The sequence below is a fragment of the Chinchilla lanigera genome, unplaced genomic scaffold (assembly GCF_000276665.1).
Source record: "Chinchilla lanigera isolate Chin_1 unplaced genomic scaffold, ChiLan1.0 scaffold00002, whole genome shotgun sequence".
Taxonomy (NCBI): Eukaryota; Metazoa; Chordata; class Mammalia; order Rodentia; family Chinchillidae; genus Chinchilla; species Chinchilla lanigera.
Window position 1 is genome coordinate 43,252,638 of NW_004955403.1, and position 21,472 is coordinate 43,274,109.

General features: G+C 43.3%; 1 protein-coding gene across 1 annotated transcript in view; it reads right to left on the reverse strand.

Moving 5' to 3' along the window:
- Csgalnact1 (chondroitin sulfate N-acetylgalactosaminyltransferase 1) overlaps positions 1-21,472 on the reverse strand; it is a gene marked incomplete at its 5' end in the record, with an annotated part of 168,602 nt that overhangs the window by 74,118 nt on the left and 73,012 nt on the right. Inside the window, 1 exon segment of the mRNA XM_013513615.1 lies at positions 12,169-13,057. Within this exon segment, the coding sequence (XP_013369069.1) occupies positions 12,169-12,790 (622 nt within the window).

The window sequence follows — 21,472 nt, forward strand, 5'->3', positions numbered from 1 at the left end:
AACCTCAGACCCAACCCAGGTCCTGACTACAGAAAGTCCCTGACTTACCAAGTATAAATTCAAGTTATATATATTTTTTACCTTATTAGGGTATGAAAGCACGCCCATACAACCATCCTGGTTTTTACTTCAGTCTACTGTTCGATACATTATACGAGATAGCCAATGCTCCATTATAGAACACAGTTTGTCCTAGACGACTTTTGCTCAAATGTGGTTTGAGCATGTCTAAGGTAGGCTAGAACAAGCTATGATGTTTGGTAGGTTATATCTATTAAACTTCAATTTAGAATATTCTCAGTTTATGATGCATTGGTAGAACACAGCCACATTGCAAGTCAAGGAGCATCTGTGGATGAAATCACCCTCTATGGCTCTGGTGTCCCCCTCACGCATACTAAGGACCTGGGCGCAGGAAATGCCACTTCCAAGCATGAGCTATTTCAGTCCTTGCTAGCTATACAAAATGTATAGTTTTCAATAAAAAATACAAGGCATAGGAAAGGCAAGAAACATCCTGAACACAAAGCAATCATCAGAACCAGACTCAGCTATAACACAAGTACTACAACTACCTACCAGTGAATTTAAAAATAAGTGGGATAAATATATTAAAGAAAGAGTGAATGGCAAGTATAGACAACATATCTGGTCAGATGAGTTACTTCAGCAAAGAGATGGAAACTGTAAGAACCAAGTGGAAATCCAAGAAGTGCAAAATACAGTAAGAGTGCTGAATACTGTCCTTTAATTGGCTGATTAAGTCTATCAAGAAAATAGTTCATCTGAGTAATCGATAAAAATTATCTGAACTGAAACACAGAGAAAAAAGTAAAAAACAAAGGAAGACATACAAGAGCTGAGATACGACCTGAAACGGTGCGTCATACACATAACTGGGATTCCAGAAGCTGAAAGAAGAAACAGGGCAAATAAGGATTTTTGAAGAAATACGGTCATAGAAAATGAATGACATTTATGAAATGAATTTATGAATGACATTTATGAATGACATTTTCATTTATGAAAATGAATGACAGGTACCGAAGTACAGATCTAAGAAGTTCAGAGAGGACCAAGTAGGAGAAATACTACAAAACCAAACATAAGCTAATTTAGTTAACAGTACTGTAAAGAAAATTCCTTCTTATCTATTTTCGGACTGCCATGGACAGCACCAAACCCTACACAGAGTGGTTTTTCCTATGCTTACATACATACTTATGATAAGGTTTATAAATGGGCACAATAAGAGATTTAAAATAAAATAAAACAGTACTAATATACTGTAATAAAATGTATTTAAAACTTATGAATCTTTTTCTCTGGAAATTTTTCATTTAATAGTTTCAGATTATGGATGGCTGCAACTATAGAAAGGAAAAACACAAATAAGGGGAGGTGACTCTGCCAGGGTTATTTTCCTACTTTTCACTATTTTATCAATGAAATAAAATAGTAGCATTGGACGAAGGTGAGTGGAGAGTTCACAAGAACTTTCTGTGCTATTTTTGTAACTTTTCTATAATGATGAAATTATTTCAAAATAAAAAAGTTGTTAAAAGTGGTTTTACTACTAGGGACTATCCTGAGAATTAACAACTACTGCCTAGAACAGAAAAAGAAAGTATCTCTCACATTCACATATACCCAACCCCCAGTATTTGAGCTTGGATTTATTTCAGGTTTGTGGTCCACCCTGGAACAATATTTGTGGTATTACACTAATAATGTGTAATACTAATAATGTGTAATAAAATAATGTGGTATTACACTAATGCATCCTGGTCCATCCTGGAAGCAATATTTGTGGTATTACACTAATGCAAAATATCTTCCTATCCGAACAATTAATTTATGAAGTGTGATTGAAAAATACAGTGAATGCTTAAATTCTTTTATTACAGTAAAAGACACATTGCCATTAACCCTGCTCAAAATACTCCCCCTTTGCTTTAGACACACTTCTCCCACTGTTCTCTCCACTTTCTGAAGCCTATCTGGAAGTCTTCTTCTGGAAGTCTCTTTATTGGCGTTTTCATGCTGCCTCAACGTCCTGAATAGACTCAAAACATCTCTCTTTCATGGTCATTTTGACCTTGGGAAAAAAATTAGAAGTCTCCTGGCTCCAGGCTCAGTGAATAAGGTAGACGAGGACACTGTAAGTTCTTATGAGCCTGTCTTTCCATGGGATGGTACTCTGCAGCAACATTTACAATATTTCTGACCACACCTCACAAAGACACTCATGAAAGAGAAATTCCAGAACTGCTCCAGAAAGTGGCAAGAATGATGAGATAAGTGTACTTAAAATGAGGGGGAGTATTTTGAGAGAGATCAATGGCAATATGTCACTTACTGTAATAAAAATTTGAAACATCCACTGTACATTTTGATCAGGCTCTGTACATTGGACCTGTAAGAGTAGAGCAGATTGGTCATATGGGTACTACATATATCTTGGATCTTATCTGAACTTTTCTTTCAAAAAGTTTGCAGCAATATCTATATATCTGTGTATCGGCAGATACAGACATTCCTTGTCTTATGACTGAATCACATTTCTGCACTAGGTCATTAAGTGGTTTGGTTGCTAAATGAGGAGTTGTATAGAGTACGTTCATTACAGTATTCAGAACAAACTTGATGACTGTTTTTATTTGGACCTGTGAATAAGGGAGCTAGCTCTTACATGTTATGCTGTAATGTATGTATAACAGAACATAAAACTACAGTACTTGTACTATACAGTACAATCAGCAAAAGCTAAAGTACTGTAGAAGAAGCCACCATAAGACCACACTACTGCTCATATTCTTGCATCCTAGGTCCAAATGTGGGTTACAAGTACAAGTGGCAGGTTGCAAGTCCAAACAATGTACCTTGGTTGTCTGAACAATCCTTAAACAGGCAAGTGTTCAAACAAGTCCTCTCTATCTATCTGTCTATCTATCTATCTATCTATCTATCTATCTATCTATCTATGGTATCTATCTAGTGCCATGTGTACAGTGGGATATGGGAACTGAGAGTATGACAAGATGTGGACTCCCTTCAAGAAGGGCACCACATAAAAGGGGCAATCAGAGGGCGAGGGGATCAGGCCCCTCTATTCACCCGCAGCAGGATCTTGGGGAAGTCACACTTCTCAAAGCCTCGCTTAGCTCAGTAACAAAATGGCAAACTGTTGAACACAAAGACTGCCATAGCTGTGCAATCAATGAAAAGGGAGAGTCAGCTTTTCAATTACTGCTGCAAAAAGGTGTCAGTAAAAACTGGGTTAAACTTGAATGAAGGGCTATGAAGCTAGATGCAGAACTGAGAAGTGCCCCCAAGCACAAGACATCACTTTGGAAAGGATGAAAGAGGACTTGAAGCTGGAAGAAGCAGAAAAGACTTCAGAGAGGAAAATACAAAAGTGGGTACACAGACAGCTGGGGTTCCCACTGAGGAAAACTGCTAAGAGTAATGTCTGGCCACTGTAGGAAAGAGTAACCCCTCACTGACAGGAGAAGGGGAGGAAGGGGCAGTGGGAAATGAAGTTCAGAACGGAAGCTGGGATTCAATCATGGAGTCCTCCAAAACTGTCTATCTCCAAACTGTGAATTTATATAAGATAGTACTGCGTTTTGGAGACTATGATAGAAATTTAAGGAGCTGATAAGCATGCCCAGCAGCTCTCTAAGAGCACTCAGGGAGGTATTTTGGATTCAATATTTTCTCCTGATTCTTTTAAGTCCCTTTCCTTTCTCCATAATGCTGCAGTGATTCTGAAAGAACTTCAGAGCTCATCTATGTAAATAAAGTTTTTCATGATAGCAGTCTGTAGGCATTTACTAAGGTTTGAATTTCCCCTCAAAACTCAAGTTGAAATGTAACTGCCATTGTAATAGAATTAAGGAATGGGACCTTAGAGGTGATTAAGTCAAGAGTGAGTTAATGGCATTGTTGTGAGTGGGTTTCTGATACAAATGATGAGCGGTTCTGCCCAATTTTCTATCTTGCATATGCTCACTTGCCCTTGTGCCATCCACCATGTTATATGATGAATCATGGACGCCTCACTAGATGCTGGTATCATGCTGCTCCAGAACAGTAAGCTAAATAAATTTCTGTTTAAGTGACCTAGTCTGTGGTATTCTGTTATAGTCACAAAAAACAGACTAATGCAATGCTACACATTATTCCACTGGTTAAGTTCAAGAACTTATCTTCAGCATCTTCTTCCTCAATCTCCCTATGTCCCCCACGATCTCATATTTTTCCTTCTTTTCCCATCAAAATTCCCTTTGAAGTAAATTCAAACAATTTTCCAGTGTGAGACTTCTCCAAGGGTGTTTCCATGCATTGGGTGTGTTCTTTCAAAGGTTTCCCTACATCATCTTGGGACTAGAAAAAAGCATTTAGTCAGAGTCCGTCAGATTAGAAGAATGGTCAGAGTTAGGGTCTGATTTCTAAGCACTGGAGAAGACACAGGTGCTAGAATCTTGGTCCTGTCAGTCCCCACCTGGGCCACCTTGGGGATGTTACTTAATATTTTTGAACTTCAAATTACATATTGACAAAATGTAGATAACGTGAGTATCTACCTCACTGGTACACAGGATATTAAATAAGAGTATGCTTGTAAAATGTTAGAAATAGTGCCTTGTGCACAGACATACAATCAGCTAGAATAAATTACAGCAATCGCCGTCTCTGACCACTGCAATCTCAGACGCAGCAGCAATTTGAGCACTAGGTACTCACAGTAAGTGTGGTAAGAGGGCTGTCTGGAGCAAAGGCGACAGAACTGTGCAGTCCGAGTTCTAAACCCATTGTCCTTTCTCTTTACTGCTCCCTCCTGTCCTTTCAAGCTTGGAGATAGGACTATGAGGTCCAGAGCAAAACAAAAATGTAGAACCCCTTATAAAAATTTTAAAATATTCTGCATTAACAACATCTACCTTGGCAAGGGTTCTCCTGGTTGCAGAGCCTGGTAGAAGGCCTGGGGGTTGGGTTCTGCCTACGCTGGTAGAAATCCAAGGCTGGGATTCTTTCTCAGCATCACCACAGGAAGAATTTACTCTGCAAACTGCAGCCTCAAGCCACTTCTTTGCATTCAAGCCTCTGATCTCTAGATTCAGAATCAGAAGCACTTCTCCCTCCTTATAGGAACATAAATCATCAGTAAACAGAAGGGGAGAAGTAGCAGTGGTAATGGGATAGAGGAGATAAGAGAGGTAATAAAAGCCTAATACCATGCACGCCTGATCAGAACCCAATAGCAAGCTAACGTGGTCCTTCCAGCAGGACTGCCTCAAGTTGCCCTGAATTCCGCTACCCTCACTTCCTGGGAAATAATAATGAAGGATTTTGAAGCCTAACTCAGGACCGGACATCCTCCGCTGTCCTGCACTCCACCCCAGACACAGGTGCTCACCCAGAATGCCTACTCTTCCTCATTTCACACCAAAACTCCCAGATGCCTTCAATGGCCAGAATGTCTTGGATCATGTCATACCATTTCTACCTCATGTCACCAAGTGACTGACAAAGACAGGCATCACTGAAATGCCCAGTGATAAAAGGACCCTCACCCTGTCCACTGCCATCCTTGCCATATCACTCCCCAATGGATTGCTTAAGTCTAATTCTGGAATTGTTTGGGGAAGCCTGAGCTAAGTGGTTCCAGAGTGTCCCCTAGGGGTCACTTGGCAGCAGACAAACACGGGAAGTCCAAAACTCAGTATTTCCAAGAGATTCCAGCTGCTGAGTATAGGAGGCTAGGGCTGACTATGCAGCCTGCTACAAATGTTTATGCCAATGTCCATAGGCACTTGTTTTAAAACATACCTCAGGGTGTCCTCTGTGTTAATCTATTCTGTGGTGCTATAACAAAAGACCCCAAACTGGGTAATTTGTAAAGAAAAGAAATTTATTTCCTCATTGCGTGGAGGCTGGGAAGTTGAAAACCAAGGCTCTGGTAGGTTTGGTTATCTGTGGAGGCCTGAATTCTCAGAGGGTATGAGACTGTGTCCTCACATGGCAGAAAGCAGAATGGCAAGCTAGTGAAGGCTCCGTGAAGCCTCTTGTATAAGGGCCTTAATCCCACTCATGAGGGAGGAGTCCTCAGGGTCTGAGCTCCTCTTAAAGGCCCCACTTGGTAATGTCACATTGGCAACACCAGAAGTCTGCAGCGGGCAAACTCCAACAGTAGTACCCTCAAAACCTTCACTTCCTTGCAGATCATAGTTTGGTTCCATCTCATCTCAAAATGGAGTCGTTTGGCATCTGACCCTTCTCAGCACACTACTCCCCCTTCAGGAGGTGGAGGAGGGTGAGCTGCACAGACTGGTGACAGAGCAATCCCATAGGGACAGCAGCCACAAATGGGTCACAGAGAGGTCCTGCTGTCAAATGTTTGGATTGCAAAAGAGGAACGACCCTGAAAGCTAAATAGATTCATGGAATGATGTCAAACTCACATACAAATACTCTATTGAAAATATGAACTCAGAGCCAAATGATGTGCCTCTCGGATTTCAGTTCTCAAGTGTTTGTCCTATACTGATGAAATAACTACACCACAAACACAAAGAAAGGAATTTTCTATTTACTCAAGGAGAGAAATAGCACAGCATCCTGAAGTAGAGGACCTGATCCAGCTCTCCTCTTAATTCTTTGCCCAGATATTATTAAAACTCAGTGCTACTATGTAGGAATCCAACACAAAGATCAGAGCCAACAGAACATCCAGGAAAAAGGGAAAAGAAGTAAATAGTGTTCCCCTGGGTTTTAGGGTAGGTGATTTTGTACAGAAAATAAACTACTAGTCATAAGTGTTGACATTCTCCCTCAGGAAGCTGTACTGATTGAAGAGTCACTGAAGGCAGACCAGATCAGCTGACTAATCTATCTGAACTCAGGGCTGTCTCAGTACAGTAGGGGCAGAGGATCCTCAGAGATACTGCCCTGAAAAAACTGTAAAATAAAGGGGTCAGAGTGTTTTGCAGATAAAATGGGCTCAGAGATGGGGGCTGGGAGGCACTTTGGAGGCAATGCCCATCAAGTCTTGTTGAAAGGGAAGAGCCTGTGTCTCACAGGCTTAAGGGTCTTGGTCAAAGTCACACGGTGCCTCCTGCACATATCATCATGTCCCCCACCTCACAGCTACCTTTAATTATCATCTGGAAGTATCCACCTGGAAGTATCCAATGGGCTTTAATTATTCTTTCTGTTCTTTTCCGGTTTTATGTGAGGCTGGAGATTGAACTCAGAGCTTCATGCACGTTCAGCAAGTACCCTACCACTGAGCTGCACCCTCAGCTTTATTATTATTTCTTTAAACACCAGGAATATTATTTTGAGCATACTAGTTCAGGGTTTAGCAAATCTGCCTGCTTCACATCAAATAATCCGAGTACGTGAAACACTACCACTTCTAAGCCAAAATTTTCCCATGAACTTTTGCTATATTTTTCTTCCTTTTGGACTACTAACAGCCTTTATACAAAACCATTCTCTCTAAGGGTATGTTTGGAAATATAAACAGGTTAAAGATGTAATTTATCCTCATAAGGTCCTTATCACTTGCTCCAACTCATTATAGAAGATCGACTTTGAATTAGACCTTTTCCATTCCCTTGTTTCTCCTTAATTAAGTACAGATAAAACTATAAGCCCACGCTCAAAAGGACCTCAAGAGTAATTCAGTCCAGTCATCTCTCTGAAGCAAAGATTATAACTATCTCGTCAGTAACCCTACAGCAGATGACAGAATTGTAGTGACAGAAGTACCACCTTGATCTGAAACATAACTATTTCTGAAGTTACTCCTTATATAGAATCAGAGGCTGGGGATATAGTTCAGTGGTACAGTACCTGCCTGGCAAGCTCAAGGTCCTGAGTTTTATTTCTGGCACCAAAAAAGGAAAATTTGACTGGGGATATATCTCAGTAGCACAGTACCTGCCTAGCAAGTGCAAGGTCTTCAGCTTGATTCCCAGTACCAAAAAAAAACCAACCAACCAACAAACAAACAAAAACCAAAATATGCTCCTTATAGCAAATTAATTCTATCTCTTTGCATCTTCCACTGACTGGTAGACTCTTTCAAGTACAGTAGACCCTCGAGTTAACAACTAGCCTCCCATATGGACAACTTGTGTTAAGATCAGAATTTCAGGTTTGACTTACAACCAAAGCCTTGAATAAAAATCCCAATGCACGCTGCTTGTGTGGCTGTAATCAAAGACTTGTGCTGCCAGAAAAGTGCATGTAAACATACGTAGGTGTCAATCTGAGCTCAGATGTGTGTCTTTGTGGATGTGATTTTGGTTAGTGCTTTACATAATTGCTATGATTGCTGCTATCAAACTGATTCCCCCCAAAAGCTAGAAAAGAAGCTAAGGAAGGAAGGCAAGGGAAAGAAAGCAATCAAGAAAAGAAGAAAAGATCTGTATAAGGAAGCTAGTGTTTCTAAAGGTGTTACTCAAATTCGTAAGACATGAACAACAGTATTAGATGAGGTAGAAAGGCTATTATTAGTGTGGATAAACAAAAAGCAGACAGCAAGTTATAGCCTGAATCTATAATTTGTGCAAAAGCCAGAGATAGAAATGAAGATCTTATAAAGGATAATCCATCAACAAGTGATAATGGTTAAACATTCTACACCAGTAAGGGGTGGTTTCACAATTTTAAAGCATGAACTGGGGTTCATAGCATATACGGGCATAGTGAAGCTGCCAGCGCTGATAAAACAGCTGCTGAAAATTACATACACCACTTTTGAATCATGACATAAAAAAATGGCTTTTGCTCTCATCAAATTTTCAACTATGGTGAACAGGCCTTTTCTGGAAGAAAATGCCCTGGAGACTATACATTACCCAGGAAGAGAAGAAAATGCCAGGCTACATGCCTATGAAGGATAGGCTAACCTTATTGCTAGCCAATGTGAGTGGCGACCTCAAGATAAAGCCTCTCTTGTTTTATGACTCTGAGACCCCTAGAGTGTTCAGAAAACATAAAGTCATTAAGAATAGGCAAGGGACCATAGCCTGGGTAACAAGAGTATTTTTATTGGGTGGATCAAGGAAGCTTTTGTCCTACTGTTAAGAAATATCTAGAGGTCAAAAGTTTACCACTCAAGGCTCACCTCATCATGGACAATGCTTCTGCGCACCCATGAGATTTGGAAGAAGAACTGGCTGAAGAATTGCCATGGTTTTCAGTCAAGTTCCTCCCACTTAATACAACTCCTCTACTGCTGCCTATGGACCAGCATGTTGTAGCTAACTTTCAAAGGCTATACACCCAGGAACCATTCCTGAAGTCCTTCCAAATGGTCTCAAATAGATTTACCCCTTAAGTAGTTCTGAAAGGAACATTACAACATCCTTTCCTGTGTGCGGTTGAGGAATCCTGGGCCAATGTCTGTAAGGACACTGAGATCTGCCTGAAAGAAAGTATGGCCTGCAATTACATAGAAGCCTGAGCCTTCAACTGACCCTGTGGTTGATGACACTGTCACTATAGCAGAGTCCACAGGCATACAGGTAGACAGTGGTGATGCTGAGGAACTGGTAGAGGAACACTCAGAGGAATTATCTACAGAGGAACTTCAGCAACTTCTGAATGGGGCTAGATACACAAAGAATGGCAGCCGAAGAGCTTTCTGAAGAGGAGGGGGAGTATCAACAATCAGTGCAGCAAAGTTCTTCTTCAGAAACAAAGGAAATCCTAAAAAGCATGGACAGAGCTACAAACACTTGCAAAAAGGACAAGAAAAAGCCAATCACTGCATTCACTTGCTTAATAATAATGTCATGTTATACTATAGGACAGTGTTAAAGAAAAGACAGAAACAGACAGCCTTAGACCAGTTTTTAATTCTGAAAAGGTTGAAACCTACTGAGCCAAATGCAGGTCCTGGTGGACTACAGACTCTCCCAAGGACAGAAAGGACAGCAGAGAGCCAGAGTCCTGATTTTCTTATGCAAGGGGACTCTCCTTCCAAGTGATAACCACCTTCCATTTCATCCTCCCTTCCTGCAAGTCAAAGATGTCAACTTGAATGGTAGATACAGTATGAAATTGTTGGTTCTGGGAACTAGGCACATTTTGTAACTTTTTGGTGAATACTATAGGAAAATTATTGGTGTTTCTGGTAAATTATGCACATTATACAATCCTTTTATATCATGAAAAGGTTAATGAAGGGATGCTTTGGAAGGCTTGGAATGCATTATGGGTACTCCATTATTTCTTATGGGAAAAACAGTCTTGACTTATAATCAGCTTGAGTTACAATCAGCCCTTGCAAACAAACTGAGTTTGTAAGTCAAGGGTCCACTTTACCCTGCTTCCTGTGAATATAGAAGATTCCCTCCATAATCTCTTGCTATGGATAAGAATTTAAAAAGTAAATAACCTCTGCTGCTTGTAATTATCAAATCGACAAAAAAAAATTGAAGTGTTTTGTCTTTATTTACTCATATGAAAACAACTGATTAGGCTTTCACCAAATCTGGAAGATATATGTGGACTAAACTATCTTCCTCTGTCAGCTATGAAAGCAAGATCAGGCGGCTTTGATGACAGCCTCTCTAACGCCAGATCTCAGAGCTGGTGAGGCTCAATGACAAAAGTCTGGTGTCACTGCTGATTGAGAAAGACAGGCCTTCCATACCCTGTATACAGAAAAGTAGACAAGAGATTTCAAAAGTGAAATCAGACTGAAAATCACCAGAGCAAACATTCCAAAATGTAGGCATTGATTTGTAATTAAGTTCTTTTCAAATTGCTTTGTATGTGGGCAGCTTTATACTCCAGGGAGGGTAGCAATCACGATTTTTCTAAAATGATGTTTAATGATTTTTCTTGGGGATCAGCTAGTAACAAAACACACGTGGAAATGCTCCATAAACTGCAAAGCATTATAAAATGCAATGACGCATCTTCATTATATTTTGAACTCATGGTGTGTGCCCACCATGTGATTATTATTACACTGGTCAGCAGCTGAAGGTTCTAGGCAGTTTTTCATATTGTGCATAAATGAGTGACAAAGAAAGACCTTGACCTTGTAAAGGATTTCTTTACCTGGGCCTAAGTATATTATAAAATGACACTGCATTAAAACTGCATGAATTTATGGTTCACATATAAAGTAGAAAAAGTCTTAGGGCAGAAAAATGCCCAAAGAGAACAGGCATAAATAGCAGCACCAGAGTTTTCTCTATAACTGAAGAGATTCTGGCTTGCCTGTAGGCCCACAACTGAGTTTCATAACAAAAGAGGGAATTGGGCTGCATGCACAGATCTATACGTCTGGGCAACCTGAAGGAGGTTTTATCTGGAAATGGGGGGAAAGAACTAGATGCTCCTGCAGGCATCACTTCTCCCACTGGCTGATTTTTGAAGCGGTAATAACGTACAGACTAATAAAAAGATACCAAATAGCCTTCCAAGAAACCGGACATGGCTAGTATCCTCCAACAGGAGACACGAATACAAATTAATAGGAGATGTCTTGTGCCTGTGAAAACAGCTGACCCATCTGCTGAGTTTCATGTGCCCTGTCCTTCTGTGCAGCCCTGTGTGGTAGTTCAGGACAGGTGTTCTGGATTCACACTTGTGGGCTTTGAACCCTGGCTCTACTACCTGCTACCCAAGCAAGTGTGTTAGGGTATGTACTTAATCTATATCACCCTTTCCTCAGCTCCTACTGGGGTCCTTCTGAGGAAACAGAGCCAGTAAGTGGGACTTTCCTCATGTAGGGCCCTGTACACGTAAGCACCCTGCTCCTTGCTTGCTTCCGGTCCTGAGACCGAGGCCCACTTCCTAGAAGTGCCTGCGAGAAGGGGTACAGTGGAAACTGCCTATCATAGCTTATGTTTTGTGTAACTGTTTAAAAATGAAAGCAAGCTGCGCTACCTCCTGCCAAAGAGCGGTGCAATGGTGTACTCAACAACTGTGGTTTCCACGGGAAAGTAAGAGGAAACAGATGTTTCTGAAAAATAAAAATCCATGCCTTGGGCGGTGCTCACAAAAAAGGTATCCCCGAACCATGCCAGGGCCATCTGATAGTTTCGTGTAGCTGGAACCTGCCTAGGCACACGGGGTGCCCTGGATGGCATTTCTCTGACTCCCCCAACCCCTCCAGATCCCGAAGGTGCCAACCTTCTATGAAGTCCGAGGCCGTGTACGGACGCTGGTTGGGGCTGCTCTCTGAGGGGTTGTTCAAGCTCTCCAAAGCCAACTCAATGGCTTCTACCAGCTCGTCGCGCTTGTCCTTCCTCACCGGCTTCTCCTCGGGGTGGCGCGTCAGGCCGGTTTCCAGCTGGTACACTTTCTGCAGGGTGAAGCTGTCGAAGGGCACCGCGGCGTACTCAGTGGCCAACTTGACCCCTGCGTGCACCTCGGCCTTGTCCACCTGAGCGCGCAGGAAAGCCAGCAGGTCGGCCTGTGCCTGGGCCTTGGGCGCCGGGCCCCGGCCTGCCGCCTCGCTGGCCTGGTCCTGAGCACCTCGCAGCTGCTCGCTGCGCCCCTGCAGCTCCTCCTTGAGCTGCGCAATCTGCCGCTTGAGGCTGCTGACATAGTTGCGGTGCTGCTCCTCGCGCTCCTGCAGCGCTGCCTGGTAGCCCTCTTTCCCCGTGGGGCCGTTGGCCCTGGGCAGTCCCAGCTGCTCCTCGTCGCCCTTGGGAGTGCAGGCCAGCATGTAGAGGACGGAGACGGCGCAGCAGAGCAGCACAAAGAGGACTACTACCCGGGAAATCCACCCCAGCAGCCCGCGGCGGACCATCGTCACTTAGGCCAAGGCCATGCGTCCAGCACGCCGCATCCCAGAGCCCAGGCCCGCGTAAGGGCTTCCTGGACTAGACCGTAGGAAGCATGTGCCCGGGGCCCTCTGCGCTGTGTTTATCGCTTTGCCCCTTGGAGTCCACCACCACGGGAGACAGCTCTCCTAAAGAAGGATCTTCCAGGCAGAAGCAGTGGGTTAGGGAGAGCCTCCGAGTTCTCCCATCCATTCCCATCATAGCCTTCCCAACGTGCCGCAGACAGGGGTGACCTGGGAAGACACAAAGGACAGGAACGCTTAACACCTTCCCTTCACTTATGGCAAGACACAGACCATCGACATCTCTGCAGTTACAGGAAGTGTTTGGGAAAGATGACTAAATATTGGTAAATGTAAATCACAACACAAACGTACATCTGCTGTTCCTTGCATATACAGAATAGAAGACACAAAAGATGGGAGGGAAATATTGCCAAATGAGAATAATAATTCTCTCTGGGTGGAAGGACTGTGATTTCTCTGCTTCCCCCTGATTTTTTTTTAATCTTGTAAATTCTCCGAAATGGCATACATTTAATGATTTAAAATGGAAAAGTAACTCAGGGAAGCTGAAGAAAGAGGATCACAAGTTGAGGCCAAGGCTGGGCAACTTAGTGACTTAACAAGATCCTATTTAATATCTCAATATTAAAAAAAGAAAATTTAGGGGCTGGGGATTTAGCTCGGCGGCAAAAGCGCCTGCCTGGCAAGCGCAAGGTCATGAGTTCGGTTCCCGGTACCAGAGCAAAACCAAAAAAAAAAAAAAAAAAGAAAATTTAAAGGGCTGGAGATGTAGCTTAGTGTGAAGATCCCAGATTCAATCTCTATTACCAAGGCGGGGGGTGGGGTGGGGGGCAAAACTTGCAAGCCACTGCAATTGCAGGCAGGGACTGTCAGCCAGGCAGGGAGCAGGATGCAGTCAGATCCCTGAGTCCCTTCGGGAGCCCTGGTCCAGGGCAGTTCTGACAGTGATCAGCGAGGACTCAAGCTTGCAGATGCCCACACGGGGAAGCACCCAGAGGTTGGAAGCCGTAAGTAGTAAATCCAAACGGATCAGGGACAGCTGTTCCCCCAAACTCTCCAATCCTGTCTGCAGCCTGGGAAGGTTAGTTCACCAGGGAAAAGGATGGGGCTGGAGGAAGAAGGAGTGCCTCCAACCTTCGGCTACCTCTGTTCTAGCTGCTGTAAGGAATTCTGCGTCTGGACTGCTCCACAGTAATCCTCAAGCATGTCACACGCTCTGTACCCCAACTCGAAGTCCCTGTGCCATGAGCAGCCAGCAAGACGGGCCCTCTCCATTTCTCTGTAGGGACTCTTCCCCGCTCCTCCTCCACAGACATACCCTCCAAGGCATTCTGTTTTCAGCGTTCTCTCTTTTGTAACCCTCCTTTTACATCTCCCCCTATTTATCTTAGCCAGAAATAAATATAGATTAAATCCAAATTTTTATTTGAGAACATTTTCATAATTCCTTTCTAGAGGCATCTTTCTATATCACTTTTCTTATAAAGCTCCTGAAGGTATACATGCTTTGTCATTTAACGAAAACTTCACATTTTTAATAAGCCCTATGATGACTAAATTATTTAGATAGCTTTCACTCATCCCAGATTCAGAGTAAACAATCAACCCACTTGCTGGGGTTCTGTCCCTTCTTCTGCTAGGAAAAAGGAGCCCAGTAAATTCAGCACCTCCAGGGGTCCTGGAGGGAGAAACAGGTGCCACTGTCGTTCTCTCTATGCTGATGACATGGTGATGACCCCAGGCTCAGTGACTTGACCTGAATGTCACCTGCTATATAAACTGTGCCCAGACACAGGAGTCTGTCCCTCTTTGTCACCCAGGAGGGGCTCCGCTAACCCACACCACTCCACCACCAAAACAATTTATTCCTCCACCTTCCTTAAACATGCAAAACATAAACATTTTCTTTCTAATATTTTATCTAGCATTTCTCTTGGCCTGAGGAGTCTCTCTCCTATAATTTAGAACAATACACAGTTATTAGTGCTGAGTTTAAAGTGCATGTTTAGCCCTGGAAGCCTTTTCTGGTTGATGAAAATCTTGGGATTTGTATAATTACTATAATTCTGTGATTAAAACATCTCAGCTTTGGTGTTCAGGCACCTTGCTGGTTTTAATGAAATCTCTCAGATGAACTCATTATATGCAAATGCTAAATTATCAGTGAAGACATGTTATCAAGTTATTCTGCCATTTTAAAGGCTTTTGCTTTAAATAGGTTGTCATTAAAGATAAAATAAGCAAATAAAAAAAAAACCCAAACTGGATCATTCAACAAAATTTGGTATGCTGTGGAAACATAAAGTATGCAATCTTTTTAACAACATTTTATTGGGATAATTGTTATATTTGCATAGTAGATTGAAATCATGTTGGTTAGCAAAAGTTATGATATTAAAGCTATGGTTAAATAAATTTAAAACTGTGGAATACAATTTTTTACCGGAAGTACCTTTAAGCTCTAGTTTCACTTTTGAAATTCACTAGTATAAAATTGCTAATCCAGTATTTGGAGAAAAGAGGTAAAATCTCAAATATTTAGGAAAAACAGACTTTAAAAAGAAAATAACAAAGATCCATAAAACTGCTACCAAAGAAGCAATGATGATTTTTTTTTTCCTTTTGAGCATCTGGGGCAGAAAATACATTCCAGAAGCAAATTTTGCATCCATTACTAGACAAGATATGCTTTAATCATTGCGGCAATGTACTCCATAATCAAACCTAGTTACTAGCTATACTGTAGACGGTACAGGTTAATCTAAGGTGCAGTAGTATCTGCTTGCTGAAATCAGTAGAAACTAATTCTTTCTAGTCTTGCTTCTATGGAGACTTCAAGTTTTTTATTGGGCTGCACAGAACGTTATTCTTGGGAGTGGGTGTCATTTTCTGAAGCTCTGCCACCTTCAGAAAAGACACTTTGACGAGATAGAATTGGACCCATGGGCAGCTGAGCTGTGAAGTCCCCATGTAATCTAGTCTCCCTGTTTAGGCAGAGAGGTTGGGAGAATTAGAGTTAACATTTATAAAGTGTTTACTGACAGACAGATGGAAAGCACCATGTAATTACTAAGCACTACTACCAGTTAGAGATGACAGTAAAAATATAGCTTTATGTGATCACACCAGCACTGTGCTACTATTTTAAAAACTTAGAAAAGGCACTTAGCTTTTAGACTAGCTCAGTCTCATAGGGTAGCTGGAAGACAGGGAAGAAGTGGAATGTAAGAGGAAGACCCTGTCAACAAGCAAGTTGCGAGAAGAGATGCATACTTTTGATTTTTAATTGCACAAAATCCTTGCGCGCATCAATTTTCTTGCCACTTACTTTTTGTGTGTTTATTTTTTGAGACAGGGTCTTGCCCTGTAGTTCAGGCTGCCCTTGAACTTACTATATAGCCCAGCCTGGCTTCAAACTCACAGTGATCCTCCTGCCTCAGCCTCTGGAAGCCTGAGTTACAGGCATGTGCCACCAAGCCCAGCTACATATTTCAAGGTTTATTCTTACTGACTGCTTTGCCCAGTACTCTCCTATCCCTGGACAAACCCCAAGGATGGTTCTGTGGTGCAGCATGTCTGGAACACTGGATTTACTGATGAGATGGAAGGGGACATGCAGCAAAACAGCTTTATTGCCATTCTTACCAGCTCTGGGGGAGAAGACATCTTTATGTCTGCTGTGAAGGCAGAGGCAGAGCAATGCCTTCTAGTGTTCTTCCGGTCTGAGTGCACTAAAGTGGGACCAAAAGCTCAGGCTGGAAAAGCATTCTCAGTGTGGCCCATGTTCCATTGTCCTAAGGTCAGAATATTCCTAGAAGCTTTTTGGTTTGCATATATCATAGGAGGTGCCTTAAAGGAGTCACAGCCTTTCCTGAGCTTTTAAGGCAGGAATCTGAGGGACACGGTGAGTCTATGCCAAGCAGCAATGGAGTGGGTCTCTCAAGACTCCAAGTAGAAGTTGGATAAAAACTCTGACATTCCATCCCGACCAGGGAACATCTGCAGAGTGCTCGGACCTTGGTATAACATGCAAATGTGCCAATAAGGGGTCAGAATCACAGTCCCCTCTGTCTAGGATTCGATCCTTATTCAGACATACAACAAACAGGCATTCAACACTTGCTGTATTCACAAGAAGTTAAAGAAGAATGAATTCCCACAGCAGTACGCTTACAAACTTGCAGAGGAACTCAGGTATTCTCAAAGAAGTATAATTTGAACCCCAAAGACTGTACAATACATATAAAGCATTAACAGATAATATAAAGTACTTGATAGATATAAAATGTTAACACTGTGTGCCCACCTACCATTGGATGGGTGATGGGTGAGGTGGGAGAGGGTTTAAAAAGAAAACCACAAATAAGTAAAATTTAAAAACCTTAAGATAAATGTGAGGAATCATTCATATTTGTGAATAGATGCAGCTCACCACAGTTACTGTGGAAGCTCTTCAGAAGCTGAAACTAACACAGGTCTAAGACTGGACTAGGGTCTACAACTCACCCCAGATGTGGTCAGTGGACAACAGAACTTTTATTTTAGTATGACAGAAATTGCTGTTAGGATGGTTGTAAGCATTTCACTCTACAGATGTCGGTGGATGTTTTGGTCACAAGAGTTGCATGCCATGGTAGCCTGCCAGAGTACTCACAAGGAGCTCATAAATCATGACAGGCTGCAGGGGAAGCCCTGCTGGTAACATGCTGTCAGGGTCAGCGGCAAGCAGAGATGATGGTGGCTTCACGGTGAGCCCATTTCAGGCAGCACTATGTACTACAAGGACAGGGCCTGTGAGTGATAAAGGAAACTATGCAAGAAGTGGCAATAAATTCTACAACACTTATTCACCCTGTACGTGGGCACAGCCAAGCAGGCTGGTGCAGCACAGAGACAAGCAGTGTATCCTGGATCAGGAAGTGGCAGACCAAAGCCCTAACACCACGTGTGAGCCGGCTCCACCTTGGCACACACAGGCAGCTCTTTGACAGCAAAGAAGCAAAGGAAGTTTTAGTGAAAGAGTTAGCTGTACCTATAGAACACACACTGACATCACATTTGACAGATAAACATACCATCCTGTGTGTGTGTGTGTGTGTGTGTGTGTGTGTGTGTGTGTGTAAAGGGTATCATGCAAGGATTCTTATTCAGAGTTTTCAAGCGTGCTCCAAAATGGATATCAAGTTAACACTGTGAGCTTTACTGGAACATACAGTTTCATTTAGAATTCCCTCTAACTCAGCTTAATTCCTGCATTCAGGGGGTGGCAGCCAGCTTCCAAGATGCCCTCAGTGATCCTATCTCCCACTTCCCATACCACCGTATGTTTGCTCCACATGGACCAGGGACTTGCTGTAAGTGACCAATAACTTAAGCCACTCTGTCATGTGTAATATTTTGTGATAGCGGACTGCAGCTCCTGCTCCAGATTGACGCCCGCCCCATCTCAGCAAGACTCCATACTGCCAGTAGTTCCATGAAGAGGCCCGTGTCGGGAAGAACTGAAGGCAGCAGGCAGCTGAGGCCGGCCCGCCAACAGCCACCTGAGCAAGCTTGGAAGTGGATTCTGCAGCCACTTCCAAGAAGGCTAGAGATAACTGAGAACTAACAGGCTGACTGCAGCCTGTGAAAAGTCCTGCATGGGGACTCCCTAGCTTTCTGACTCTGAACCCCAGGAGACAATGAATGCTTGGGGTTTTAAGCTCTTGAATTCAAGGCACCTGAGACACAAATAGATAACTAGTCTATAGAGTTACAGACTTCAAAGTCACATAAAATGCTATCTCCCAGACAACAGTGTTTTCATCTTGTACTGTGTTTTAGCATACCTTATCGCATATGATATAACCGTCTTGTGAGATCAGAAAGATGTTACTCTAAGCATCTCAGTTGGGGGAAGTGAGACTCAGAGAGGTTATGTGACTTGCCTCAGGCCCTTAGACCTGTATGCTGCCAAACTGGAACTTAACCCCATCTTTGACTCCAACCCATAGTCCAGCCTCCAAAGCCCTCCAAGATGCTCCTCATGAGCAAAGCTCATGGTTGCAAAAATGATTTTACTTCTGCTAATGTCAAGGACTTGGGAACACAAGTAAACATGTAACTAGGTTTCAGGAGAACCCCTACCAAAAGACTGGCCCTAATAATGGAGCGTGGCTTCAAATTCACTACCTTAAGATTAGGACACGTAACCCAGGGCCACCTCGCTTCCAGCTGTCCTCATGGTAGTAAGAGGTACCTACCCCACAAATCTGCCAGGTAAGACACACAGAAGCCATCCCTAAGCCTTCCTGCTCCACCATCTTTTGCCTTTGACTCATCAGCAAGTAAATATGGTCCCACTTTGTAATATATCTCAGATCAGTTATCACGTCTCCACCTGCAGCACCACTCTAATCTAGGCCCCCTCATCTCTTGCCTGGACAAAACACCAGCCCCTGAGTATTAAAGGAGGGACAGGGAATGTGGGACATAGGAGAGGAGAAATACATGGTCCAGAAAAAAATGGCAAATGTCTCAATTCTGGGAAAATATTGCAAAGTTGATCAGAAGACAGACAAACTCCTAGAAAGGCTGAAAGACCCTAAAGCTCTCAGGTCATGCTCTTAGTACACGCTGTTCAGATAGCTCCCCCCATATATATATATTCGCAATCTGCCTTCTGTCAGAGGAAATGAGTGTATGCAATCAACTCTTGCAAATGCTATATTGCATCTCCTATACAAACTTTAGGGCTGGGGAACTTTCTAAGCAGTAAAAATGACCTGAAAATAAGCATAATAACTCATAATCTCACATCACAGCCACTTCACTTCAGTGAGGGCTTCTTGGGTATCAGAGCTCTCTCCAGAACACAGGTTTCTGTGTTCTTCTGAGTTGTTAACATTTCTCCACCTGCCAAGTATATACTTCAGGTATGTTTCTGATACTGGCTGAAGAATTTGAGGTAGAGAGGAAAGGCGATCAGTATTACTGTGAATAAATTAAGAGGTGCTTCAGGCACACCCCAGTGAGAGGATGGGGCTTCTCTGGCTAAGTCAACAGTTTAGCCAGAGTGTGTGGTCAGAGTTTCACTTTGGCCCCAGATTTCTCCCTGGCCTCCTCTGGCCCTGACACCGGGTGGCTTTGTGTGGACCAATGGCTTAGGCCTCTCAGAGGCTGTGCTTGTACATTCACCGCTGTCTCGTCAGTCCCCAGCACTTGAGATCAGCTGCTCCAAACTTATCAAATACGAAGAGTATATTTCAGGCAGCAAATAACTCTTAAACCAGAATGATAGGTGCAAATGCATTTTTAACAGACAATGTTTACAATATTGTTTTATTGTATATTTACAAAACAATACCTCTAAAATAATAAATGCAAAATATATTTAAACAATATTTTCTTGCTCTGATGCACCACACTCCCCACTGGGGGACCCTGCTCTAGGTTCCCAGCCACTGACCCCCTGACTGCACTGCAAGCTCGCACAGGATGGAGCTCCTGCTGTAGCTGAACCCAGGGCCCCAATGCCAGGCCTTTGCCTGGCTCGTCACTTCTCAGGGGACCACAGCCTCAGGATTGCCCCACTACTTCCACCCAGGGTCCCTAACCATGGCCAGGACTCTGCCACGATCGCCCCCTGCTTCCTAACTAGGAGGACTCCCACTCAGCTGCAAGATGCACCCCAGCGGTCTGCTCTGTGGAGTTCCCCTTAAACTAGGCTCAAGGTAAGACACAGCACACATGCGGCCCAGTGGCCTGTACTAACTGTTTCGTTCACAGCCAGGGATTTCCTAGCTAGATGGTACCCTCCAGCCCTCAACTCCATGCTGGTCCCCTGGGAGAATCACTTGGAGACTTTCCCTAACTTTAATAGAGGAAAAAGAGAAATATGGCAAAAAGAAATTGGGGTCAGCTGATGAGAAAACGAAGACAGAGATGAATCACAAATGTACACACTGGAAAGCCTAGGAAAAAGCCCAAGCCCTTTTTCCTCCGGTTCTTAATTTGCTAGTGACTCTTGGTAGGGAAGCCCAGACAGACGGGGTCTTCCTGTCACTTCCAGCCCCACCCTTCACCACCTCCATAGCGTAGCAGCAGCCGCAGAGCCCCGAGGATACAAAGACAGAAGGGCAGAGGCATCAGAAGTCACTGCTGAAGCAACCTGGGTAGAATTTAGAACCTTTTCCCAGCAGTCAGATTGCCCAAGCCCAGATGTGGGCTGAGTCAGCGGCTGAAGCCCTGCAGAGGGGCTGCCCAGTCTCTGTCCCGCCTGTGGGTCTCCTGAATGTTCAGGGCGGCACCCTGCGCTACAAAATCAGAACCCTTAAAACCAGGCTTCTTACACCTCCCTGCTGTTTGTAATTACAACCATTTAGTGAGCATTTGGTTTGGGCCTGGTATCAGACTGAGCATTTCATAAACATTATCTCATTTAAGCCACAAAACAACCCTATGAGCTAAGTCTTATTATCCCCAAGAAAGATAAGCAAATTGAGGCTTAGAACAGTGAAGTAAATTTCCCAAGGTGTGCAGCTGGCAAGCAGCCCAGTCCAGCTCCAAACCCAGCCCCACCTGACTCTAAGCCCTCCCTGAACCTATGAGGCTATGCTGTCCAACAGCCTCAATAACTCCAAC